Source organism: Balaenoptera ricei, chromosome 13 (genome assembly GCF_028023285.1).
Source record: "Balaenoptera ricei isolate mBalRic1 chromosome 13, mBalRic1.hap2, whole genome shotgun sequence".
In the NCBI taxonomy this organism is placed as follows: domain Eukaryota; kingdom Metazoa; phylum Chordata; class Mammalia; order Artiodactyla; family Balaenopteridae; genus Balaenoptera; species Balaenoptera ricei.
In genome coordinates, this window is record NC_082651.1 from 1,330,397 (window position 1) to 1,357,828 (window position 27,432).

The 27,432-nt window shown below is 51.9% G+C and overlaps 1 protein-coding gene across 7 annotated transcripts in view; it reads right to left on the bottom strand.

The window, feature by feature from the left end:
- Nucleotides 1-27,432, bottom strand: part of LIMS1 (LIM zinc finger domain containing 1) — a 106,256-nt gene that overhangs the window by 6,482 nt on the left and 72,342 nt on the right. For 4 of the 7 annotated variants that reach the window (XM_059943380.1, XM_059943382.1, XM_059943383.1 and 1 more), the window contains exons 2-7: nucleotides 11,027-11,186; nucleotides 4,203-4,269; nucleotides 3,440-3,560; nucleotides 2,931-3,080; nucleotides 1,520-1,670; nucleotides 991-1,083 (exon numbers count right to left, since the gene is read on the bottom strand). In XM_059943380.1, the coding sequence (XP_059799363.1) occupies nucleotides 991-1,083; nucleotides 1,520-1,670; nucleotides 2,931-3,080; nucleotides 3,440-3,560; nucleotides 4,203-4,269; nucleotides 11,027-11,186 (742 nt within the window). Of the gene's footprint in view, nucleotides 1-990; nucleotides 1,084-1,519; nucleotides 1,671-2,930; nucleotides 3,081-3,439; nucleotides 3,561-4,202; nucleotides 4,270-11,026; nucleotides 11,187-14,530; nucleotides 15,023-27,432 lie in introns of those variants that run through there. The other 3 variants (XM_059943376.1, XM_059943378.1, XM_059943377.1) reach the window with 2 other exon arrangements.

A 27,432-nucleotide genomic window follows, 5' to 3' on the forward strand; every position in this document is an offset into this window, starting at 1 on the left:
TACCTAAACCCAGAATTTGCCATTACTAGAGAGAGAATCAGTAAAAGTTCACTGACTAGTTTTTACTTCCTGCAATGAAAAGAATTTACTCTTCATCATGATCAAAAACAAACAAAGGCTCTGGAAATGTTCTGGATTTCAGGAAGCTGAAGGAGCATGAAAACCCTACACTGGGTTCGGTTCTGGAGTGGAAAAAAGGCCAGAAGGACTTGATTGGGTCAAGTGACAGAACTGGAATGGACAGACTGAAGTAATCAATACAGATAACCATGGTTACATAAGAGATTCCCGTATTCTTGGGAAATGTACACTGAAGTATTTAGGGGTAAAGGAGCATGGGGAACTCATCATTAAATGCTTCAGAAAAAATACGCATGTGTTTATATGTGTACATAAACTTGTATATAATGAAACGTGCATTTACGTAAGTGTCGTCTTCATAGAGAGGGCAGGACACACACATGATGAAGCAGGTAGTAAACCTGAGTAAAACAGGTAGGTATTTTCTTTGTATTTTTTATTTTACAACCTTTCTGCGAGCCTGAAATGATTTTCCAAATAAAACGTTAAAAAGCAATCGTGGGCTTCCCTGGTGGCGCAGTGGTTGAGAATCTGCCTGCCAATGCAGGGGACACGGGTTCGAGCCCTGGTCTGGGAAGATCCCACATGCCGCGGAGCAACTGGGCCCGTGAGCCACAACTACTGAGCCTGCGCATCTGGAGCCTGTGCTCCGCAACAAGAGAGGCCGCGACAGTGAGAGGCCCGCGCACCACGATGAAGAGTGGCCCCCGCTCGCCACAACTAAAGAAAGCCCTCGCACAGAAACGAAGACCCAACACAGCCAAAAATAAATAAATAGATAAATAAATTTTTAAAAAAAGCAATCGCTATAGCCCAAAGTACATTCTCCCAGAGCTCTCCTTGTACTTAAGCATTGCGAAGCTCAAGTTCATACAAGTGTGTGTAGTATTCCACCAGCCCCGTCCCTACCTGGTTGTAGTGGGTTTCACAGTACGCCAGGCCCTTCCTCTCGTAATGGCGATGTCCGAGAAACGGTTTCTCACACTTGGCACAAACAAAATGCTGAAAGAAATTGCGTTAGGTCATACTTGGATTGCCATGTTTTATTTACACAGTGAAGCAAAACCCCAAAGCTGAAGTAGCTCAGAGGAGATCCGTGACAGCCTGGGGTGCTTATGTCATTTGGGCCACAGGTGACCCTGTGGTGCATCCAGCCTTCGTCCAGGCGTCCGGAGGCCTTGACTCGACAGCATAGAGTGAGGACAGAGGTGAACGTGGGGACACATCTCTGGGCTGGACCAGGACACCTCCTGCCTCAGGGATCTAGGAACCAAGAGCACTGCTTGCCTCGTCACTTGGAGGTCACGGAGCCGTGTAGAGTCTATGTTCTTAGTCTTCCACGAGGTCCACGTGTGCCCCTCAGCATCTCCCAGCCTCGCCAGCGCACCTGAGCCTCGGGCGTGCGAGGGCCCCGGCCACCCCTCCGCAGGGAACTCACCTCCACGTGCCACTGCTTGCCCATGGCGTTCACCACGCGCCCTTCGATGGGCCGGCGGCAGGCGCCACAGATGGGGACCCCCATCTTGTCGTGGCACGGCAAGCAGTACAGCTCCCCCTTCAGCTCCCGGGCGTCGGCGGTCAGCTCCTTCCTGCCCACGAGAAAGGGACCAGCTGAGCAGCGCCACCGCAAGGCAGGCAGGCAACCGGTGCAGCCCATGTGCCTCCGAGAAGGTTTCCGAAGAGAACCCGCAACAACCCCTGTAGCTGCTTTTCTCCCCCTTGGAGGTGGTCAGAGTAGTCTGATCAAGAGGCTTGCACAGGCTTCAGATTCGTATCCAAACATCAACATCACGCAGTGTTGACAGGCCGGACACACACCACCACACCGGCCACAGCTACCGTCCCCTGTCTGCTGTCACTTTAGAGCCCCTCGTCTCCCTTAAAAGGCTGGGGAGGAGGATCCCAGTCGTGAGGGCAGACCCGCCGACATTATCTTCCCAAAATAACCGAGGAGTCTGGAGACTAGTTCCGCTTACTGACACTCACTAGCAAGCTGCTAAGAATAGTTTTAGGTTAATAGAAAATACACAAACAAGATGCTCAGGCCGTTCCTCCTCCAAATGCTTAAGTTCAGTACTATTTTCAGTCTCCTGAGTCCATAAACAGAGATGGCCCCAAAGCAAGATGAATTTCATCGGTTTTAAAAGATTCTTTAGAAGCGCTCATGAAAAATGAACCGAGGGAGGACAGGCAAGAGGACGAGATAAGGTAGAAACTGAACTCCCAAAAGAAGCTGTTTGTCAGCCTTCACCCCAGCTCTCCATTCCCTACCGTAACTTAGCACGGATGGTCATGCTGACTACAGTAAAGTATCTTTTCCATTAAGTTCTTATATTAGATGGCAGATTCCGAAGCTCACAGCCTAACAATTTATCATGAGCTTTCGAGGAAAAAAAAAAAATTCCCTTTAGGTGTAAATACAGCAAAAGTAACAAATGTAATTTAAGATAACACTCTAATTGTCACACATTGTTATGCACGTATGAAGATAAGACCTTTTTAAGTTTTTTGTTTCTGGGGGGATCCTGTATTGGAAGAACACAGTGATGAAAAACAGTTGTGGGAATCATTAGGGGTATTTTAATATGAGCTGACTATTTAAAGGTATGTGTATACATTCACGTGTACACGCACACACACAAATGTGGCAACATGTTGCCTGGTGAAACTGAATGAAGGGTATGGCGGTTCTCTATGTATTATTCTCTTGACTCTTCCACAGGTTTAACGTTTTCCAGATTAAAAGTTGAAGGAAACCGATTTGGGTGCCAGAGTAACAGAAAGACTACAGATCAGTGTGATCACTGGCTCCCTCTCTTTGCACAACGAAAAGGAAGACACTGCAATACCCGCAGTTGGCACAGTTGAAGTGGTCTGGATGGTAGGGGTCGTTCTTGAATATCAGAGGCTGCTCGTCAATGATGGCATGACACTTCTGGCAGATGTATTTCCCAAGGCCTCGGGCTTTCTCTCGGTTATGGCAGGGGCGACACAGATGTCTAAACAGACAGAGCCAAAACTGTTTTAGAAACTTAAATTTAAAATCTAAGGTTCTTCCTAATAATGAAAAAAAAAAAAGATTCCCGTATCTCTGAAAAGAAATTAAAGAAACCATTTCTTTAAACATCACCGCTGGGCTTAAAAGAGCAGAACCGAGCCCCGACTTTTCACACGGGAAGTTATTTATCCCTCCCAGAGGACCAGACTGATGGCTGAGAAACTCCCTGCGGTAGCCTCTCCCGCAGACACCGGGCCCCACGCCCCAGCTCCGTGTCCGAGGCCCCAGGGAGCACGCGCGACCGCGGAGCGCCACTCTGCCCACCCGTGCCCGACAGGTGACGGGGTGACCTGCTCCTACCTCCCGGCGCTCTTGACAAACCCGATGTCTGCCAGGACCCCCTGGCAGAGGTCACAGCGGAAACACTCGGGGTGCCAGCTGTTGTTCATGGCTTTGATCACTCGGCCGATGATGAATTCCCCTGCGGAGAGGAGCGCAGCGGCTGCAGCGCGGTGTCCCCGCCCTCAGCCGCCGGCAAAACACCTGCCCCTTTCCCCACGTGTGCGGCGCCCGCACGAAGCGCTACTAGAAAAGTGCTTCCGCGTCATCTGAGTCCTTGTTTTGGGTTCTGTAGCCGCCACACTTTAAGGCTGTCTATCACATCTCTGAATCTGCTTTTCCAGAGGAGGTACTGGGCTCTCCCTCTCCCGAAGGTCTTTTTGGTTTTTTCTGGCCACGGACACAGAAAACAGAAATCCACCGCACGTTTTCTTGTACCACATACTTAATTTCTTCCTTCATTCAACCTTGTCAGCACGCTACTCGGTGTCCCCAGTGTCTCCTGCCGTGTGACACGCAGGCCACCCCTGCGCGTCTCAAGGTCCCCGCTGAGGCCGCCCAGGCTGCACTGACAGGGGAGAAAGGAATCCTACGGGGCATCGAACAGAAGTCCGGTGAGTCCTGCGGTTACCTTCACCCTACAGGCCCTGAGAAGCGTCATTAACATTACTGACGGGAAGAGGGCTGACAAAGCACCTGCACGCTTTCCTTCCTATGAGCACGTGCTATGAAGTCGTTCTGAAGGGAACTTACTTTTCACCCTGCATTCGGCAGTGAAACTTACCACACTGGTGACAGCACGGAGCAAAGAGCATCTGAAAGTCATGTTCACAGTACTTCCTTCCTTCAAACTGAAACAGAAAGTACCGCCGGCTCGTAAATAGGAAACAATCCCGGGATGAATGGAATTTTTCTGCGGAGACTGGAGGAAAGAGGTTTCTGGACTAAAGTTCTGCCCAGAATCTGTAATCCTCCTGAGATCCGTGAAGGCGGACACACTTCGGTACCTTCCCGGCACCTAGTGTGGGCACAGGAAAGACCCGCTGAGGCCAGAACTGATCCTCCGCCCCCAGAGAAGGGTGAGCTCCTCCACACTGGCTCCACCCGGAGGGATCGGTCGAGAGCCACAGACACCCCCCCGGAAAATGTGCACAGACGTACAAACCTCCCCCCACGTTGAAAATACGTACTTACGAACAGTAAATGTGCTAGCATATTTTTTAAAAATGTAAACATTTTTAAATGGGGCCAAAACCCGTTTTAAAAAATATTCTTTTCCTATAGGTGGAAAATGTATCCTTCATTTCTCTCCTTGAACTGTTTTCCTTTCATTTCCCCCCAAAAGTTTTATGCTACAACAACACTTTTTCCACTAAGGTCTTTAACTGATCATCCTACCATATTTCTCTGCAATTAAAATGTATTGTGAAACTTTAAAATTTGTTTTACTTTCCAAATCCATAAGGCCCTAAGGGTTAACATTCTTTTTCTTCTGGATTAAGTTATCATTACAATGATTGTTGGTATACAAATGATGAAAACATAGGTATGTTACGAATGTTACATTTTATTCACTATTTAATTATTTACATGAGAAGCAAACCCTAATGAGATGAGCAGGGCCACTCTTTACCCTCACCATTATTTCATGCTTCCATGAATAAAGATGACTGACTCCTGGGAGACTCAGGGTTCAACATTAATTCTAGATTTATTTTCTATTTTGGGGGTTGCTTGTACCCTTTTCACGTAAATAAGTTGTGGGAATTATATATAATGCATCCCTTTGAATCTCTGAGCTCCTTACAAGTTATTTGTCAAAATCACATATTGTTTAATTATCAAAATCCATGCTTAATGATGTTCCAGTTGTCAACTCAATCTCCTCAATTATGGAAATTAGCTGCAGATTTAGCTCATTCAATATATTGACCATATCCCCTACAGCTTAACTGGCATTCCGGGCAAAGCAGATTTATCGTGTGCCAGAAAAAGTCTTACTTCATTTTTAAACTCAAATGAATGAGCTCTGATACATTTAATGAGTCTATTTTTTAAAGTTACAAACAGAAGATATTAACTCAATACACTATTACTCAATATTCTGTCACAATGCATTGTAACGTGTAGCCCAAAGCAGAAGTTATTTATAAGTGAGATATGTTCCTTTACTGAGTGTATACTGTGTACATTCATAGAAATCTGATATTGAGCTTTTAGCAGTAATTTTTTAAAGAAACATAATATAAAAATGCAGAAATAACTGTAGTTAGAAATGATCAACTTTTTACCTGCCACCCCGTCTTGTTCAGTGGAGGAAGGAGACTCAAACTGTCTCAACTTGCCACTTAAGTTTACTAGTGAAAGGCTGGGTAATGGTAACAAGGCGTCGTAAAGCCTTCGGAAGCAGAGTGCCACTGCGCACGCGAGTGGCAGTTTTAATTTATCAGTTTTTAAAATCAGTATTTTCGATGGAAATAACTCGACCAAAGATCTGTCACAGACTTTTGAGACCCATTAAAATCAAGTGTAAGGAGAAAAATAAATGATCAGCAATGACTCTGCATTTAATGAACAGAGAAAGACACATATTGCTTAAAAAAACAAAGCAAAAGGAGGCCAGCAGTTGGCATATATGTTGTATTTGTTAGTAGAAGACTGAAAAGCTTAGGGCCGGTTGTGGCTGGAATAAGTCTTTAAAGCTGTGATTCAGGTGGGCAGGACACGGTGGGGCTTAAGGACGCTGCCGTGGACGCAGCCCGGCTGGACCGTGACCCGCTCGGAGCCCGGTGAGCGTCACGCCTGCTCTGCTCGGCTCCCACCGCCCCCGCCCTTCCGCAGCCTCTCTCCACGCCTCTCTCTGTCTTAAAACGATGAGTCCTTTTGAAATTAGGGGACGAGATTAGGGCAAAGTCCTAAAAGACAGTTGTCACGACGACTCCCCACATTCCCAAACCTGCCATCTATCCGCATACAGAACACCCAATACGGTTCCTCAGCTGGGCTGCATCCTTAGCAAGAGAATACATAAGGCCGGGAAAGGCGGGTAGCCCTGTGGGTTTAGGGACCCCCCAAAAATCTCTTCTGATGGGGGTCCTAGAGCAATTCGTCAGAGTAAGATTTCAGATCCCTTCCTTTCGTCAAGGGCGAGGACTAAGCGCTATCGTGAATACAAAAATATCATCAGGCAAATCGATTTTAGGATGAACAGGCCCTGAGACCAGAATCTGAGGGTCCAGAAATGGGCCCTTGAAGCCATCCCTATGGCAACCCCCCTGCATGCCCGGGGTGTGCTCCCCCAAATGAAGACTTCTGCAAAGGGAGAGCTTCTTTTGCTAGAACGAGCTGCCTCTTTTCTAAGCATGTAGAAATGATCAGACATACTATGGCTCGATTTCTGAGCGCAGGAGAAAGGCTGGAGGCTGATCCAAAGCAAAACTCTAGGGTGTGAAATGAAGAAAAGTCAGAACGCATCAAGTTGGAAGAATCAAACTTCCATGAATACTGTCTTTCTAGGTACAACCCAGAACTGGTTTATCATAGAACAAGCCTGTAGAATAAGAAAAACTAATGCTCCAAATTCGCAGTGTTTAACAAAATGCCGAAGAAGCCTGGGACCCGCCAGGATGGGGAGGGGACCCTAGCCAAGAACAGCCCTGCTTTTAATGGTTCTAAGTTTGGTTTGGAGTTCCGTGAAGATTCTCTTTGGGGGAAAAGAAGAATCCTGCCGCTTTAAAGAAAGCTCAGAATTTGAAACTGTGCTGATGGTCTCACCTCCAGCCACATGCAGATGTGAGAAGTCTTCCCAGGTTTCCTGCCCACCAGCCTTGCCCCCAGGGTCCAGCTTCCTGAGGAATCACGATTCCTTCCATATTAGAGGAAACGAGGGAAGTAACCTCTTTGTAAAGTCTTCCCACTAAATCACTCACCACAAATGGGTCTTTCCTGTTATGCATCTGTGATGGGGGGGCGGGGGTCATACTGGGGGAACTCACACTAAGGAGAGAGAAAGGTGAGGTGTCCTGAGCCGAGCCGGGCAGGCTGCCTGGCCTTCCCCGCTCCATCCTGTCGGTAACTTTTCTGTAATCACGTCACTCTGGAACTGTTGGTTCCCCTTTATTTCACAAACCATTTCCTTTGGGGAAAAATTAAGATAATCCTTTTGGAGGAAATCCCTGATGTCACAAAATGAGATTTAGGAAGTGGTGTCATGGCCACACACAGTGTCAGGGCCTGGGGGCCAAATGGGTGTTTCCCCCTGGAAATGGCATTTAATCAACCGCCTGTGACTTGGCCGTTTTACAAACACTTCTCCACGTTATTGGAGAATGATGGGCAAAACTGACAGCCCATGAAGACAGGCTTCCCTCTCAAGATTTAACCGCAACACCAAAGTAAGGATCACGAATCACACGCAGTGTTTTATTCTTACTTGATCACAGTCTTCCGATATGGATAAAGTTAAAAGATGGATAACTTTCGGGGACTTCCCTGGTGGCGCAGTGGCTAAGAATCCTCCTGCCAATGCAGGGGACACGGGTTCAAGCCCTGGTCCGGGAAGATCCCACATGCCGCGGAGCAACTAAGCCCGTGCGCCACGACTACTGAGCCTGCACCCTAGAGCCCGCGTACCACAAGTACTGAAGCCCACGCGCCTGGAGCCCGTGCTCCGCAACAAGAGAAGCCACCGCAATGAGAAGCCAGCGCACTGCAACGAAGAGCAGCCCCAGCTCGCTGCAACTAGAGAAAGCCCACGCGCATCAACGAAGACCCAACGCAGCCAAAAATAAATAAATAAATTTATATTAAAAAAAAAAGATGGATAACTTTCATAATCATTAGTAATTAAAAGTTATTTAAAATTAAAATGTAGAAGTAGAATCTTCAAAAAGAGAAAACTGAATTTCAGTGTGGGGAGCGGTTCTAGTTACTACATAGAAAGTGTGTCTTGGCTTCTGGTAAATGACGACGATGTTTTCATTACAGCTATAGCTGAGTGATGAGCTGCCCAAGGATGCGTACAAGCACATCTCACTTTATTGCACTTCGCAGATAGCGTGTTTTCTACACAGTGAAGGTTTGTGGCAACCCTGTTTCCCGCGAGCCTGTCGGCACCATTTTTCCAACAGCATTATTTTTCTTTTTTTAATTAATTAATTAATTAATTAATTATTTTTGGCTGCGTTGGGTCTTTTGTTTCTGTGCGAGGGCTTTCTCTAGTTGCGGCAAGCGGGGGCCACTCTTCATTGTGTTGCGTGGGCCTCTCACTATCACGCCCTCCCAGCTGCGGAGCACAGGCTCCAGACGCACAGGCTCAGTAGTTGTGGCTCACGGGCCCAGCCGCTCCATGGCACGTGGGATCCTCCCAGACCAGGGCCCGAACCCATGTCCCCTGCATTGGCAGGCAGACTCTCAACCACTGCGCCACCAGGGAAGCCCCCAACAGCATTATTTTTAATTAAGGTGTGTATGTTGTTTTTTAGCCATTATGCTACTGTAACTTAATAGACTACATATAGTGTAAATATAACTTTTCTATGTTTTGGGAAACCAAAAAATTCGTGCGACTCGCTTTATTGCAATACTCGCTTTGTTGGGTGGTCTGCACCCAAACCCACACTATCCGAGGTCTGCCTGTACTTATCTCCCTGTGCCAATTTACACAAGAAGGTGTATGCTTCCTTTAGGGTCTTTCTTAAGTGAGTTCTTTCTAGAAATACTTTCTGAGTACATTTTATGGCACAGGAATCCACTCTGACTGCAGTCAGAGTCTTAGAGACGGACCACGAGGAGGTCTTGCTCTGTGCAGGGCTCTGCGTACACGGCCTGGGGAACGAGCCATTGAGAACCAACCTGCTGCCAGCACAGGGGAGTTCATTACCAACGGGAAGAGGTGTTAGTGCAGCGGGTCTCGGCCGAGGGTGGCTGTGCTCCCCAGGGGACAGCCGGCAATGCGTGTAGGTACTTCCGGTTGTCACAACTGGGTATGTAAGGGGAGAGACTAGGGACGTTTCTAACACTGTACGACACACGGGACGCCCCACAGCAAAGCGCCATCCAGCACAGAGGGCCAGCAGTGCGAGGACGGGGACCCTGCTTGGAGCGTGTCCGGGGCCGGCTAACCGACGGGCACTGCGCGTGCCGCCTGCTTCGCGCTCATCACCCGGTCCTGCTGCACGATGTGGCCGGCAGATGCACAGCATGGGAAAGAGAAGGCGACAGAGAGGGAACAGCGGGCCATGGAAATAAGAAAAATGTGTGGAAAACAGAGCCTGCCTTTCTTCTCTCTTGCTCCCCTGGAATCTCTCTCCTAAGCCCTTTGTCATAATTACTCACTTCAATAAAAAGATCTTAGATTTGAAATGAGTATGTCAGGGAAAGAACACCATATTGGATACTAGAGGACCAAACTAGGTTCTAATCCCATTTATGTCACTAATCTGCTGTCAGCAAGGGCATTTCAGCCTCTCTGGGCCTCAAGGAAGAAAAGGCTTTCCGGGGTGTGGAGACCAATGTCTGCTCGGGGGCAGGCCCCCTGGGGCCCCGTAAATATGCTCTGGGTCTGACCGCCCTGCCCCGGCTTAGGGGCCGGAGAGCCTCGTGAGACCTCAGCCCCCGCCCCACCCCCTCTCCTCCTGCTCCCCTCACCCTCCTCGGCACCCAGGGCAGCCCCACCCTCCGGCTGTGCGTCACTGGGTCCCCTCTTCCGCTCAGCCCCCCAAACTGTCCCCTGCCGTTCCCAGCCCGAAAGCCATCGCCCTTCACGGAAAGAGAGATTCTCGTTCCAATTGCACGGGTTTCTGTCGTAGGGAACGTGTGTTTCTGGGACACAGCAGGAGCTGGAAAAATGCGCTTGAGTGAATAACATGGTGTTCCCTGAGTTGTGTCCCGACACGCTGCGCCGCAGGCTGGCCGGGTGCTTCCCTCCCAGGGGCACTGTTTCTATGGGAAAATGCTGTCGAGCTGGCCAGCAACTGACTTACTAATGACCTTTAAAAACCACCGTTCCTTCCTCAGGAATGGCCTGTAAAACAGAAAAGTTTAAAATCTGCTTGGTAGAAGGAGAAGGAGAAATCAAACAGTGGCCATCTCTGGGTATCACATAACTCTACGTATACGTATTATCACATAGAGAGACACGTGCAAATGCGTAAGGAGGTGATCACACGCGCGCGTGCGCGCACGCACACACACACACACACACACACACACACACACTGTCGTCCTCGCTCACAGCTCGGGGTCATCCCTAGACCAGCCCCCCCAAAGTAGACGTGAGAAGGGGGTTCCAGGACTGGTCAGAATGAACACACGCGAGCGCGGGCCACGTGGTGACACCACAGGATCAGGGAGAACAAGTGTTGGGGAAGAAGAGGAGACACAGAGAAGAGCTGGATACGGAGGGGGTGCCCCCTTCCCCCCCAAACAAGAGCCCCTTTAGGACACAGGTGCTGGGAGTCGTGGGGCCAGAGGAAGCGGGCTGTGCTGGGGCAGGGCGGGGGGCACCCGCAGGGCGGGCGGGCGAGCCCCCGGGACCCGCCAGCGTCACCGCCCAGGGCCACCCCCGCCCTCGCGCACCGCCTGTGGCTGCTGCCCGCCGGCACCCACCTCGTAGAAGAGGCCCTCGGGGAACTGCTGGAAGCATTGGGCACACACGAAGCACTGCTCGTGGTACAGCTCGCCGTTGCTGTTGACGATCTTCTCGGCGGGCGCGAAGCCGCCCCGGCAGCGCTCACAGCTGGCGTTGGCCAGGGCGTTGGCCATGTTGCTGCAACACACAAGGGACACAGGTCACGGACGCGGCCCTTCCCGGGAGCTCAGTCTGAGGCCACAGCAATCGTATCTTGTCCATAAAGCCCGTTTCCCGCTTGCGACCCAAGGTCTCAACCCCACCCAGCGTCCGGGGTGCAGACCCTCTGGTTCGCCTACATTCCTGCACCTCCTGCCAAATGCCCACGAGCGCACCCACACCACCTTCCAGGAGGCAGGGACGCAGCGGGCACCGAGAGCCGCCTCAAGGGCTGAGCCGACAGCCTGACAAGTGGCCTCATTAAGTCCCCCCCACGTGGGTCAGGACACGCTGAAGGCCCGGCCAGACGCAGGCCCCCTCGCACCCGCCGTGAGGGCCTGCGGAAAGCAGCTTCAGTAGCTCTACAACCCGCCAAACGCCTTAGCCCTATAATCCAATTGGGAAGACAAATGTTGAACACTAATATTACAAAACGTATCTTAAAAGCACAGAATCTTCCACTCTGAAGATCATTTTACAGATGGTGAAGTGCAGGTTCAGGGACGAACGAGCCCAACCTTGCAAAGCTGTCCAGTTCACGGGAGACACAGGCCCAGAATCCAGGTCCCCCGCCCACGAGTCACAACCAGATGACGGTGTCACGTCAAATGCTCGAGAGGAACCGCTACAAGACCCCGTCTGGTGAGTCCGGGCCGGGGTCCCCCTGGACCCCAGCACACGTGGGTGTTTCCAGTAAAGGCCCACGTCCCACCCAACCCTGTGCAGCCTGGAGGAAAAGCATCCAATCAAGCCCGTGACCAGACCGCTGCTTACTCTGAATCTCACATAAAGGAACGGCCTCCAGGTGGGAAGGTCCCCAGGCAGAGCAGGCACTGGCCCAGCCAGCTTCGTGGTTTGCAAGTTTATTTTCAGATATCCAGACCCTGCTCAGAGCACACGCTCTGCTCTGTGGCCGGCCCCGGGGCAGCTTCTCTCCACCCAGACACCCAGTCAGCCCACCTGGGGAAGTCATCGCCGACGTCCTCCGAACCTTCCCAGCCCCCCAAGCGGCAGGTGGGTGGGGGTCCCTCCCGCAGGCAGACGGGCTGCCCCGTCCCGTCACAGCCTACATCTCAGCCTACATCTCGCTGCTTCCTTAGCAAGGTTGGCACGGCGCATGCTTCACCCCCGCCTACCCCAGCGGAAGACAACCCCGCCCTCTTCCCCCAAAGCTCTCACCCAGCAGTATCCTGCCCTGGGGTATTCACACTCCACCAGAAGTGCCATGTTCACAACCCCACCCCAAGCAAAACGCAATTCAAACACCACCAGAAAAGGAAGGAAGGGAGGCAGCCTCACTGCTTGTGGCAAACCTGACCTGAGTCTCATACCAAATTGAATTTTCTACTTTGTCACTGCAAAATTACTGTGGATCAGGGAGAAAAACCCATCAACTCCCTTCATCACCTGGCTTTGCCATAAGCCAGACGAACGGTGGTAGTTTTATCAAAGCTCTGGAAAGGCTTGTTGCCCCCCTTCTCCAAAGGGGGGGGGCCAGCATCCACAGGTGTCCCTCGACGAGGTGTCCTCAGCCCACAGCTGCCCCCATGGGCCTAGGACCATTTTGAGGATGAAATAAGAAAAAGTATATAAAACCACTTTGGAAACCAGAAGATGCTACTCAAATATGAAGCATTATTATTACTTTAAAACTTTCTCAAAAGAGTCACCAAATTCTCAATGATTTTAGTAGAACCCCAAGAGAGCTACAAAAGAAGAAATCCTGGAACATCCTGACTCATGATTTCCTAGATCAGTGACCCTCTCGGGGTGGAAATGTCCTCCCTTTTCCCACATCTCTGTGGGAGGCCACATTTTCTTTATAAACATCATGTGAAACAACAACATATTGCAGAAGGATGAATGCAGGTGAAACAGTTTTATCAAGACAGACATTAATGAGATTTGCAAAAATGTAATACAATGCCACTCTTCCCCCCAAGTTTTCTCATTTTGGAAACATTTTTCATAAAAACTTAATTAATATTAATATGTGTTAATATTATTAATGTGTGATGAGCTTATTGTTATTTTAAATGAACTAATAAATACTTAAAATTTTTCTCAGTTTTATTTTCTACTACAGTAAATGCTGATAAAACAAAAGCTATTTGGAGACCTCAATATTGTTTTAAGAATGTAAACGGGTCCCAAGATCAAAATGTTTATCATTGACCTATTTATACTCATTACACTATAGACCGTTTACATTCAAGTTCAAATACTCAAATAGTTAGAAAACAGATAGACACATTATACAAACAAGTTTTCCCCACACACAGGAAAAATAAAGTAGTTTTAGAGATTAAGTAATATGTATTTTTGAAGAAGTACTCATTTTAATAACAAGCAGGAAAAGAAAAGAAACAGAACATTAGAGGAAACTTCCAGGAAAACAACCAACCAATAGTCTCAGCCACCTACTCAACTGTTTACATTATTTCCCTTCCTCTCTTGTCTCTGACCCTCTGGCACCGTGTATTTTTTTTTTAATGGGCTGTTTTTAGAGCAGTTTTAGGTTTACAGCAAAACTGAGTGGAAGGTACAGAGAGTTCCCATACACCCCCGGCCCCGCAGGCACAGTGTCCCCAATGGCCAGCATCCCCTGGACGGGAAACTGACACATTCTTTCCACAGCGACTGTCACAGTTAACACAGATGATAGAAGCTACTTATTAAAAGTCAGGGATGATAGAGCTGTCACTTGGTCAGTTATAATTAATAGGCTAATTTTTCAGAAAAGGATTTCCTTTTCCTTTTCCCTTCTGTCGGGAAACGTACACCTCGGGGAACAGAAAAGCCTTTGCAACTGTCCGGTCAGAATTGCTTTGGCCGACCTGCTTCCACACATCAGCTGCACACAGAAAACCTGATGTCCTCGAGCTTTCCCTTGTTCAAGTGCCTCGTTTACCAAAGCGTGCGAAACAAAACCTCCAGCGTTAAAGTGCAGAAATGTAAACCCTAAAAGCGTCTTGACAGTTTACCAAGTGTTTTGGTTACAGTGTAATTATAATTGCCCAATTAGTCTTAAACAGAGCTCCTCAGGAGTTGTGAAGAGAAGCAACATCTGTTGCAAAAGCGCAGGGAACGGATGGGTGGAAACAGAGAATCAGGCCCGTTAAACGCTCCTTCTGGCTAATGATTCCCTGGAGGCCCCAGGCACTCCCAGCTCCCAACAGGGAGACCTCAGGGCTGCACGGGCAGCCACTGGAGGCAGCGCTGGACGCCCCCTCCACCCCGGGAGGCCCCACTGAAGGCGGGGAGATGTCAAAGCCCAAGGCAGGGGACTCGAGCCGCGGGAGAGGGCTGGGAGGGGCACTCACAATTTGATGTAGAAGTCACAAAACTCCTTGTAGACCCTGACGTCGCTGTGCCTGCGCTGTAGGCTGGACACGGCCCTCTCATCCTGGCCGCAGGGCGCCCGGTGTTCCCCGTTACAGGCCGCCGGGGGGACCTCCTCGCCCTCCGGGATGGCAGCGGGGCGCGGGCCCGGGAGCGCCATCGCGGAGCGGAACGGGGGACCGGAGGGACCCGGACGGAGGCACGACACCCAGGCGGCGTCCCGGTCACTCCCCTCCCCGCTCCCACACGTCAGCGGCTCCAGGGTCGCGCCGGCCCCTTCACATTAAGAGCTCCGGGCAAGGCAGTTGTGCCCGGGACGGCGTGGATTCGCTGAGGGTCTGGAAGCTCCAGGAACTTTCCCCGCGCACACGGGACCGGCTGTGCGGCGGCCCGGCCGCCCTCGGGAGGATGGAACAGCTGTGCGGGGGCTGCAGGCATGAACCCTGCTCTGTGACTCTGGCGAAGTGACAGCTCAGTCCCAGGCTGGGCAGGGGAAGAGCCGGCGTCCAGTTACAACTCCTTCCGTTTGGCCCCAGCTGAGCCTGTAACCAAGGCAGCCCGTCCTTCTGGGCCTTTGTCACGGATAAAAGATAAAGGACGCACTGCAGGCGCGCTGGGCTCCTTCCACGCCACTGTCGGCTCCAGCGCACCAGGGTCAGCCGCGAAGTGACGAGGACACGGGGCCCTGGGGCGGTGAAAGGGGCCCGGTCTCTGCAAACCGACCTCCCGGCAGCCCTGTGCCTCCCGCCAGGCCACGGCGAGCAGGTGGGAATCTAACAAATACAGCAGACTAGCGAACACAACAAAAAGGAAGCAGACTCACAGATGCAGAGAACAGAAGAGTGGTTTCCAGGGGGGAGAGGAAGGGGGGAGGGGAGGCAGGGGCGGGGGGCTAAGAGACACAGACTGCTACGTATAAAGCAAATAAGCTACAAGCCTATACTGCACAGCACAGGGAATACAGCCAGTATCTTCTAATAACTATAAATGGAGCATAACCTTTAAAAATGGTGACTCACTAGATTGTACACCTGTAACTTAAACAACATTGTACAACTATACTTCAAGTTTAAAACTTCAAGAAAATAATTTAAAAATTAAAAAAAAAATGTAAACCTACATGGTTATATAAGATGCTGAAATTATATTTAGTGGGTTTAAAAAAAAAAATTTAGTGTTTTAATCAATCAAAAACAAAAGAAGAAAACCTAGGGAGCAGGTGAAAGGCACACTGACTGACAGAGAGCAGGTCACACGAGAGACAGAAGGGCCATGAAATCATCAGCAAACAGACAAAACGCGTCTGAGACGTCCGCAGCATGACGGCCAGAACTGTAAATAGCGTTCCTAGGTGCTCACTGCCGTGTCCCCAGGAGGTACAGGTGGGGAAACCGGGGCACGAAGAGGCTGGATGACCAGGAAGTAGGTGGTGGAGCCGAGATTTAAAGCCAGGTGGTCTGATCCAGAGACGAGATGCTAACTCTCCGGGGGAGAACGGTTACACGTGGTCACTGGGGAGCAAAACGGGTTATCCAGGAGGGCTGGGTGGTGCATACAAAACGGGGCTAGAGGCCGAAAAGGGGACACCCTCTCCCCACTCTGGACCCTAAGGATCTCAGGTTACAGGTCAGACTGGCCCCGGCCCAGAGCCTGCAGGGGATGGAGCAAGAGGCTCGCCATCTTCACACAGGAAAGAAACAGCCTCAGGGTTAAAACACTTTTGTTTACAGTGACCATGTGGAATAGAGAGGCAAGGAGACAGCTGGTGTGGAGAGACACACAGACACACACACACACACACAGAGACACACACACTCAGACACACAGACACACATAGACACGCAGACACACACTGACACACACACACTCAGACACACACTGACACAGACACACTGACACACAGACACACATAGACACACAGACACACACTGACACACAGACACTCACAGATACACTGACACACACAGACACAAAGATGCGTGACAGGTACTTGTTGGTGAGTGAAAGGGGCTAATCATCCATCTACCTGGTCTGGAAAACCATGAAAATCAGCTGCTGTTGGCACATCTAAAAACGTAGCCAATTATCCCATTCCCTCCATAACGACTAGTCCCATCTCTACTAGACAGGAAAGCAGGACTGCGGAGAAGCTGATGGTTCCCGAACACACGACGCGATGAAGTCTCTCATCCAGCAAGGAACTAAAGATAATGTGAAGGACCTGCAATCACATTTTAAACTTTTTATTTTGACATAATTATAGTCACAGGAAGTTACAAAGATTGTACAGAGAAGACCTTTGTACCCTTCACACAGCTTCCCAATGACTACATCTTATGTACAATCAAAACCAGGACTCTGACGCCAGCGCGATGTGTGTACAGTTCTGTGTCACCTTGTCACACCTTGTAGATTCGTGTAACCGCCACCCCCATCCAGACCTGGAGCTTTTCCATCCCCACAAAGACCTCTCTCACGTCCCCTCTGATGGTCACACCCACCCTCCAGCAACACCCTAGTCTGCTTTCCATCCACATAACTGTAATTTAGAGAATGTTTTTGCTGTGGACTGAATGTCTGTGTCCCCAGAATTCATACTGACAGCCTAATCCCAAGGCAACGGGATCTGGAGATGGCCCTGTGGGGTGTCACCAGGGTCGAATGAAGTCATGAGGGAGGGGCGTTAATCCCCCAGGATGGAGTCAGAGACACCCAGGCGAGAAGACAGCCAGAGACAGCCGCCCACCAGCCAGGACGTGGGCCCCCAGCAGACAGCATCCGCTGGAGTCTTGATCTTGAGTTTCCCAGGCCCCAGAACCTTGAGAAACAAACCCTTCCTTAAGCCATGCAGCTATGGCATTTTTGTTACAGCAGCCGAGCTGACTAAGACAGCTGCATAGAGGGAATCACGCAGCCTGTGACCATCTGAGACTGGCCTTTTCCACTCAGCAAATGCCCGTGAGACCCACCAAGTTGTCACATATGTGGATTGCCTGTTCTTTTCACTGCTGAGTAGTATTCTGTGGTGTGCACACACCACAGCTTGTTTAACCATCACCCACTGGAGGACACTTCAGTAGCTTCCGGTTTGGGGCTGTTGTGAATCCAGCTGTGGGTAAGTTTCTGGGTGAATATAAGGTTTAATTTCTCTGGGATAAATGTTCCAGGGCGAGATTACTGAGTTGTATGAGAAGGGTACGTTTAGTTTTTTAAGAAACCACCAAGCTGTTTTCTAGAGTGGTTGTACCACTGTACATGCCCACCAGCAAAGCATGAGAGATTCAACTCCTCCACATCCTCGCCGGCATTTGGTGTTATCATTATTTATTTTAGCTGTTCTAATAGGTGTGTAGTCCCAATTTTATTATGTATATGTATTAAGTTCACATATACACAGATAAGTACAAAAAAGAAGTCAGAAATGTCACTCCACCAGATAATCATACTGACAGAAGGGAAAAAAGAGTAATACATGTTATTTGGGAAAAAACTCAAATGCTACAGAGATGTATAGCATGAACAGTACGGTGTCTTACTATTTACTTTGTGTTTGTCCTACTAATCTCAACTGTGCCTTTGACGGACTAAAGCGCTCACTGAAGAATGACTTGATTCTGATCACCAAGGCCGAGAGCTGAGGTTGCGATCAGGGCAAATCCGGTCTGTTGTGTGTTTTGTTTCCCCGGCGCCCTGAATGCAGCCAGGCTCGCCAATCTCTCCACGGACGGAGCCGCCAGAGGCTGTGCCTGGACAGGAAACGCGTCCCGACCCTCCTCCCCACCAGCTACTAACTGTTCCACACCCTCCACGAGGTCCTTCTTCCCAGACTGTGCTGGAAACTTCGTACAGAGTCCCTCCGCTCTTGAAGCTCTGCTGTTTCGGGAACACTGTGCGGAGGCGGAGCAGGAGGAGACCCTCCTTTTTCCCGGTTTCCTCTCCCTCCAGCTGGAACCGCGCTGACGAGGGCGCACAGTCACCCCAGAGACACCGACCTGCCACCGGAGTCCAAGCCCCAGGTGCCCTCTGCCCATCAGCACAAGGGCACCACGGCAGATGCGGAGGGGTAGACGAGGCTCCGTCTGCTTATATCTGCTGCATCTCATTCTTTCCTCCTTTCATTTTTTTAATAACCGAGGTGTAGCCTAACTGGGAGCTGGGTCGAGGGGCAGGCTGAGGTTTGAAGGGAGGAGACGGAAGAGCCGTGGCTCTTCATCACACATCTCCCCCTGCCGGCCTCGTCCCAGGAGCTGGTTCTCGCAGAGAAGCTCTCAGGGCAGAGGGGTCCCTGTGCCTTCCACGCGCCCCTCATGCTCAAACAACACAGGAGCAAGAGGCGAGGCTGCAGGGCTGCCGGCTGATGGGGAGGAGTGGACGGATGGTCGCCTCGGCCCCAAGGGCGTCCCGGGGGGGCGGGTGGACGCCCGGCCTCGGCAGCCTTTCTGTTGGGGTCTCAGCTTCTTAAAAAGTAACTGCTCGAGTAACTTCCTTACATCACACATGTCACATCTGACCACACGGAACTTCTGCTACGCGCTCACGATTCTACAGACCTAACCGGTACGTAAGAGGCGCCCGCTCAGCACACAGGCGCGTCCACGTGTGGCAGGAGCTGCCCGGGGACGCACGTGTTCCCTCCACCGCTCATGCAGGTGACGAGCGCGTCTCTCCCCGGGCCCTGGAGCCGAGGGCAGACCCGTGACTACGCGGCATCCACTGGTCAGGGCACCACACGCCCAAAGGGTTGCACAGGACCGTCGGCTGGTCCCGCACGTCCCCATCCAGCCATGCGGAGTGGAGCTCAAAGACGCGTGTAATTTCTCCAAGAGGGCAGGGGGTAATCTGAGGCCAAGTTAACACCATTGCTCAATTTTCATAGCCAGGCATTTTGTTACTTTTAACCCGTTTCTGGCACTTAATAATGTCACTCTTAGAAATGCAAACAACCCTTTTAGACCGTGATTGTAACCATGAGAAAAACATTTACCTGAACCCCCTTGACTGAAATCACTGCGGCCCATGCTGCGCAGGAAAGCAGCCCTTGAAGCAGGTGCGAAGCTGTTGTATAAAACACCCCAAAGCCGTTTTTTTCTGAACAGTGGGCCTGCAAGGTGGTTTCCTGGGTCCTGGGCTCCCAAAGATTCTTCCCAAGAGTTTCCATCACCGGCTCAGGCCTCCTCCTCACCAAGGCTGACCTGGATCTCTGGGGGATCCCCCAGGACAGGCCTGGACCCCAGACGTCCATCCAGAGTGGAGAGGCTTGTTGTATGCTGGGCAGTGGCTCAGTCCTTTAGGGCCACTGTAACCAAACACCACCGACCAGGTGGCTTATACACAACAGAAATTCATGTCTCACGGTCCTGGTGGCTGGAAGCCCGAGACCAAGGCACCAGCGCGGCCGTGTGCGGTGAGGACTCTCCCGTTCCCCTGGGTCCTGGCCGGCACCTCCTCGCGGAGCCCACACACAGCGCAGGGGCAGGGGCTCTGTGCGTCCGTTCACAAGACCTTCACCCCGCCCCCCGACCTCATCACCTCTTAACACCACATCGCGGGTTAGGACTTCTGTACATGAATTGAGTGGGTGCGCAAACACTCAGACCAGAGCAGGCAGGACCTGGGACCCTGGCTGAGTGTGCTTGACTGCGCGTTAGATGCCAAACCACACGCAGCACGTCTGCTGTTGAGCTGACCACTCCCGTGTCCTGCACAGAAGGCTTCAAGTCCATCGACCCAGCTAACGCCATGATTTCAGCCAGAACAAATTCCGCCCCTGAGGAAACACCCTGCCCAAGACAAATAACCTGCTCAGAGGCGACAGGCCAAGAAAGGGCAGCTATTTCCACCAGCTCAAACACTGAGTGTAAGCCTGAGCGTGGTTGGCAAAGTCAAAAACACAACTTTTTAATAACTGGTACCTTTTAAATTCAAATTCCCTCAAATAGCAACAACTGAATTACATGCATCACTACCAAATATTTCTTCTACGTTTTTAAAAAAATTTTTATTGGAGTATCGCTGATTTACAACGTTGTGTTAGTTTCAGGGGTACAGCAAAGTGAATCAGTTATACATATACATAGATCCACTGTTTTTTAGATTCTTTTCCCATATAGGTCATTACCAAGTACTGAGTAGAGTTTCCTGTGCTCTACAGTAGGTCCTCATCTACGTGGCTGAACATGTTGACCGACTGCCTGTAAATAGAGGGCCCTGACACAGGAAACGTGCTGTTAATGCTGCCCCTGTCACACAGGCAGAGTCGCTGTGTGGATGTGACCCCAGCGCCTGGGAGGAGCTTCTCCAACCTCTATCCACAGGAACCCGGGGCGTGCGGAGTGTGGGGATGGCAAACCAGCTATTTTCACTGTTTCTCTATTTCACTCAAATGGAAAACCTACTCTGATTTTCCTCTCCTATTAAAACAAAACAATCGTGACATGCAGTAAAGATAGCGGTGCTGGAAAGGTCCTTCTCACACCCCCGTCCTGCACAAATGCCCCATTCCCTCCAACAGACAGGAGAGACAGGGCACTGCTGCTACCAGGACGTCTGCCCTGTCCGTTAAACTGTTCCCAGCTCCTGGCTGCAGAGAAGGAAATCATCCACCACGAGGGGCCAGAGAGAAGAGACTCGGCTGCACGCCTCCTCCAACCCAGTGGAAATGAGGGAGCTGCACACCTGTCACCTGCTGTGCAGGCCCAGCCCGGGCAGCAGGGGGACGCGGAAGCGTGGAAGGCGACTTCACACACGGAGGTCTGGGGAAGTCACTCTGGCTTATACACAAGTTAACTCAAACTTCATGCCCGTGTGTGGCCTATCAAGCATACGCCGTACGTCTGCTTTCATTATTAAAGAAAAGTGCGCAGTGACCAGAAGTAAAGAACGTCCTTGTTAATATAAAGATGAAATGCCCCCCTTCCCGGGACGCCAGCGCTGGCCCTCCCTGGATGATAAGCCTCCCTCCCCAGGTGCCAAGGCCACGCTGACTCACTGCGTACGTGCTGGTCTGTTGTTTTTAAACCTTGAAGGAATGCATCCCTGGCTTGTTTAATGTTCTTTGTTCTGATGAAATATAAAACTGTGCTGCGGCTTCCCTGGTGGTGCAGTGGTTGAGAGTCCGCCTGCCAATGCAGGGGACACGGGTTCGAGCCCTGGTCTGGGAGGATCCCACATGCCGCGGAGCAACTGGGCCCATGAGCCACAATTGCTGAGCCTGCGCGTCTGGAGCCTGTGCTCTGCAGCGGGAGAGGCCGCGACAGTGAGAGGCCCGCGCACCGCGATGAAGAGTGGCCCCCGCTTGCCGCAACTGGAGAAAGCCCTCGCACAGAAACAAAGACCCAACACAGCCATAAATAAATTAAAAAAAAAAAAAAAAAAAAATTGTGCTGAAAACCCTGCTTCTCCAGAGCAGTTCCTCAGAGTTACCTGAGAGGCTGTCTTCCGGGCTAGAGTCCTCCCAGTTTGGCTCAGAAAAACGCCCCAAACTCCTTTCTATTCCTGTTCTAGATTGTTTACTGATTACTTCCATCAACAGGAGCAAAAGGCAAAATCTTTAATAGCAGAAAACTGGCGAATGACGTGTGCAGCGGGCAGCCCCGCGTGCAGGGACATGGGGCACCGGGACAGCAGGGCCCGACTGCACAGCTTTGTGGGGTGAGCTAGACTCCCCGACCCCGTCGGCCCACACACAGTGCAGCTTGTTACAGAAAGTGTACAAAAGGCAGAGAAGACTCACCACATTCCTGCCACACACAGAGGTCTGGGGAAGTCTTTATATCTTTATATGTATCTTTATATGAAGAAGGACTTGACTTCTGTCAGTGTGCACTTTTCTTTACTAATTAAAGCAGGTGTACGGTGTATGCCTGATAGGCCACAAACAGGCGTAAAATCTGAGTTAACTCGTGTATAAGCCAGAGGGACGTCCCCAGACCTCCGTGTGTGGAGACAGCCTGATAACACCCAATCCCTTTTCTTGTCAAAATGCACACACACTCGAGAGGGCTGTTGCCACGTGGTTGTTTACAATCGCCTTTACTGGTGACGATCAAATGTTCCCAGCACTGAGGACACCACCCAAGCGGACAGGGACACTCCAGGCCCTTTTCTCCCGAGCTTTCCCAGAGCTTCCGGCCCTCTGAGGCCCGCCAGGCGCTCAGATCCTCCTGTGAAGCTCCTCTGACATTCCGCCTGTGCTGACCTGCGGGCCCGGGAGCCGCGGGATCTGGGAAGGTCTAACCCTGCTCCACCCTGGAGAGGGACCGGCGCCGCACGGAGACACTCCGCCACCGGCCCCGTCACGCTCCCCCAACAGCTCTCCCAACAGCTGGACCAGCCCCGTGTGCAGTCGCAGGGGACGGGATGGGCCAGCTGGTGGGCAGACTGCCACCCTCCCCAGGGACTGGATGACTCCATCTAAGGGTCTCACTCACCACCTCAGCCTGGTTTCATCCCCTCAGTAAAGAAACTGCCCCCACCCCCCGAACTGTCATCACAGCTGGAATCTGGAACTGGGCTCCCAGGTTCCCTCCCACTGGGTCCCCACGGTCACTCAAACAAGCAGGGTTCGGTCAGCTTGAAGAACATGCTCAGAATTCCTCTCACAGGCTGGGCCGTTTTCTCTGCGTGTTTAGCCGTCTCCGTGGGAAAACGCCCCTGGAGCAGCCCTCCACTCTCGGGTCACTTCTCCCTGGCACTCATACTGTGATCCACAAACACACCGTCTCACCCTGAAACATCCTTTTTACGGGATCTATTGTGTCCTGACCAAAACAGACAAACTTGAGAGGGTCTCGTATTTCAAATACAAAAGGGCAGCATTTTTAGCAAGAGTGTGGACTTCAGAGAAAGTCCGGTTTACAAGGAAATCCCTGCAGTTTGTCCACGAGCCCTTCCACGGCCATGGGGGCCACCGGCGCCACTTGCTTTCTGGCTCTCCGTTAGGTCCTTATTTTAGTTCTGACTCAGCCGGGACGGCTCCCTGAAAGCTGACCTTCAGCAGGCCTTCGGGGGAGGAAGCCAGCCCAGTTATCTTGTGACTGTGATGGAGCTAATTGTGAGGTCGGCCCTCCTCAAGGAAAAAAACCCCTGAGAATTTCAGGACAAAGGACAGAAAGAAACATTTCATTCAAGTGAAAACAACCCTTTCAAATTTTAATCTACATGTCTCACTGCTTTTCTTTTAAATAAAGAACATGTTGTCATGTATGTTTTAGCACATTAAGCAACATTTGAAAAATATCGGACAAGATAAAGTGGGGGAACTGCAAAATCCGTGTTTTTTTGATAACTTTAAAAAGCTTTCTTTTCTTTCATTCACTTCAAATTTCACGAGGTGTGCACAGCAAGGCCGGAGCCTTAGATGTTTCAGCTGCCAAGCCTTAGATGCCCCCACGGGACCGTCGGGGGGCCCGAACAGTGGTGTCCGGCACCGGCCGGCGTCTCTCCGTGGGCCCACGTGTGTCCCGCGTTTCCCCCTCTTCTGGTCCACCCGGCACCCCTCCCCGCACCGGGTGATCTGGGTTTCTGAAGGCCGTTCCGCAGGCTGAGGGAGAAAGCTCTCGGCCAGTCCCCTGGCTTTTCTCAGGGGGAGGGGGTCTGCGTGTCTGGAGGAGCGGTGGTCACGCCCGACCTGACCCGACCTCAGGCAGGCCCGCTGGCTCAACAGCATCACTCGGGTCTCTGCTCCGACCCGGTCCGGGCGCTGGGCCAGGCGGACATCCCACCAGCCGGCTCCCGGCTCCCTCTGCGGGCTCAGATCCTGCCCCTCCTTCCCGGCCCTGGGCCCCCAGCCCTGCGCCCAGTGGGATTGCTGCTGCAGCCCCTCTTCCCAAGCCCGTTAGAGTTAGGAACTTCATCGTTGCAGCGAACCTTCCTCCTTCTAATCTCTGTGTGGGTTTCCCCTCCTGATTGGACCCAGATCGAGGCACGAGGCCATGCTCAGACCCCAGGGCCCGGATCCAGTAACAGGCACGGGGCTCACTCAGCAGCTGGAAACATCCACACCTACACGTGAAACTGGGCAGGGTGGCGGGTCACGTGATGAAATCGCTGGGAGTCCAGGTCAGCTCCCACTCACGCCCCGAGGAGCGGTCCCTCTGCCCCTCCCGTGCCGTCCTCTCCCATCCCGCGCCGTGTCTGTCCTGCCCCCCTCCCTCCTGCCTCAGCCACAAACCTCCCAGGAAGGTGTGGAAGGAAAGGTCTGTGCAGGGGAAGCTCCAGAGCTCAGGGCAGCGCCTGTGCTGCGTCTTTCACATTTAATTACTTAAATGATATAAAAGCAACCTTAAGGCTTCCTGACTGCGGGGCTCCAGTTCTCTCGTAAATGGAGCTGATGGGGGGTGGGAGGGTTTCCATGCAGGAGGCCACGTGCACCTGCCCCATCCTGGGTCCACACCAAGCACGGCAAAGCACAAACCAGAACAATCTCTCGTCATGGCATAAAGGAAAGCAAATTTGCCATCAGAACTAGCCTGGCCCAGGTCACATGACTAAGCTGGGAAAAGAGAAAGAACAAAATAATCGAGTTTTCAAAGAGCTCAGTCTACTAAGTCTACTAAGAAAAGACCATCAAAAGACGGATGCTGAGAATAGTGCAAACAAACGAAGAGAACCACGTGGACGGAGTAAGAGTAAGAGCGGCTGGCCCTCCAGCGATGAGTCTGTGAGGCTGCACCACACGTGGACTTAGTTCTATCAAGAGCGCTCCACGGATGGGAATGCTCTAAACCACGGAGACAAATGACCAGGATTATTTCACGGGACCGTTTTCTCCTTTCAGATTCAGAAGAGAATTCTGTATTCAAAGGATAAATTTTAAAAACCCACCAAATCGGGGCTTCCCTGGTGGCGCAGTGGTTGAGAATCTGCCTGCCAATGCAGGGGACACGGGTTTGAGCCCTGGTCTGGGAGGATCCCACATGCCGTGGAGCAACTAGGCCCGTGAGCCACAACTACTGAGCCTGCGCGTCTGGAGCCTGTGCTCCGCAACGAGAGAGGCTGCGACAGTGAGAGGCCCGCGCACCGCGATGAAGAGTGTACCCCGCTTGCCGCAACTAGAGAAAGCCCTCACACAGAAACGGAGACCCAACACAGCCAAAAATAAATAAATAAATTAATTAATTAAAATAAAAATTTCTGGGGTGAACTTTAAAAAAAAAAACAAAACCCACCAAATCAATTACTAAGGGTAAGATGCTGGCAAAAGCGACAGGACAGAAAAACAAGAACAGCTCTCAAGGACAAAATCCACACCTTACGTTGCCGTCATGGTAAAAGCACTGAGTCAGACGGATGGCTGAGCAGCTTCAGCACGGAGTGGGGCGGGGACGGGGCATCACCTGGGCGGTCACCACCTGGGCACAGGCCGGAAGACAACGGCAGGAGGGCTCAGGGGGCGACGTCCACGTTTCCTCATCCAGAAGGCAGTCTGTACGCTCGCTGTGCAGGCGTAGATGGTGCCGAGGTGAACTGCTTACTCACGGAGACCTGCACGAGCCAGGCTACCTTCCCTCCCCCCTCTGATGTTCCCCATGGACTTGGATGCCTGAGCACCGGTCCTGAGCCCCGAGGCTGCATCCGGGCTCACGCACCTACCTGGGCTCATGCACCTGGGCCCATGCACAGCTCTGGAAGCTCCTCCTCAGCCTGACTCGGTTTCTCTGGACCGCCCGCGTTCCCCGGACGTCCTCACAGCTGAGGAGGAGGCCACAGGCTTTGCTGCAGCCTGACCACCCTTCCCTTCATCCTGCGCCCTGAGGTCGGACCCCGCCCGTCCAGGAGCAGACTGTCCAGAACCATGGACCCTGAGCCCCTGGGGCTCTCTCCTGGTCCCGCAGGCCCAAGACCCTGGCTCCAGCACCTCACCGCCGACGAGGCGTCTTTAGGGACAGAAGCAGCTTAGGCGGCAGCACCGAGCTCCATCCAGGACACTTCGGTCCAGCTCCGGGACCTCGGCCAGGGTGCCTGCCGGGGGGTCTCCCAGCCTCCCGCCCCCCACCCCTGAGCCCAGCTCTTCCATCTGCCCATTTCTGTCAATTCTGTGAGCAACCTGAACTCTTTCCAATAAAATTCTTTCCTGCCTCAGCCAGCCAGAGCCTGCTACTGTCACTGCCCCCCCAACCAGAACCAAGACTGATGAGGTGACGTGGGCCAGTGACGGGAGGGTCAAACTCTGGGCTGCGAGGGCTCGGCGTGAAGAGACCAAAGTCACAGCGTTTCTGGGACCGTCTATCACCGAGGGCAGGGGGAAAGGTCAAAGAGGCTCGGGGAGGAGGGCCCTTGAGGGGCCGGGCAAGACCCACGGGGGCGGGGGGCGGGGGTGACCCCCAGGGATGCGGGAAGCAGTTACACCGACGCAAGGGAGGAACCGCGCACCGGCTGCGTAACATCCCTGCAAACCTGAACGTGTCCCCACGTGAAGTTCATCTGCACAAATACGAGGGGGACAGAGAGAGAAATCTTACACCATTGAGCTTCGGTGGTTTCAGGAAAGCAGGTGAGGTGAAGAAAACCAGTGATGGGGGAGGTTTCAAATAGTTACAATAACGAGGGTGATAGAAAAATCAATAGAAGAAGACTGCCCAGCGGTAACCAGGAAGAAGGCGAGGCTGTAAGGACAGAAATCTGTCTTATATCACTTGTTCGCCCGGCAATCAGAGTCTAGGAGTTACGTGAATCGGGAATCGGTCCAGGGAATAACTGGCCCGGGAAGGTGGCCATGAGGTGTGTAGGGCACTAAATGGCCCGAGGAGGCTGGCAGACTGGCCAGGGCAGAGGGTGTTGGGGCCAGAGGTCTGGACGGCCTCGCGGATCGAGGCTGCTGTCACAGCGGGGAAGCCACTCGACGGGGTGGCCCTGCATCAGGACGTGTGATGGGCCCCGCAGG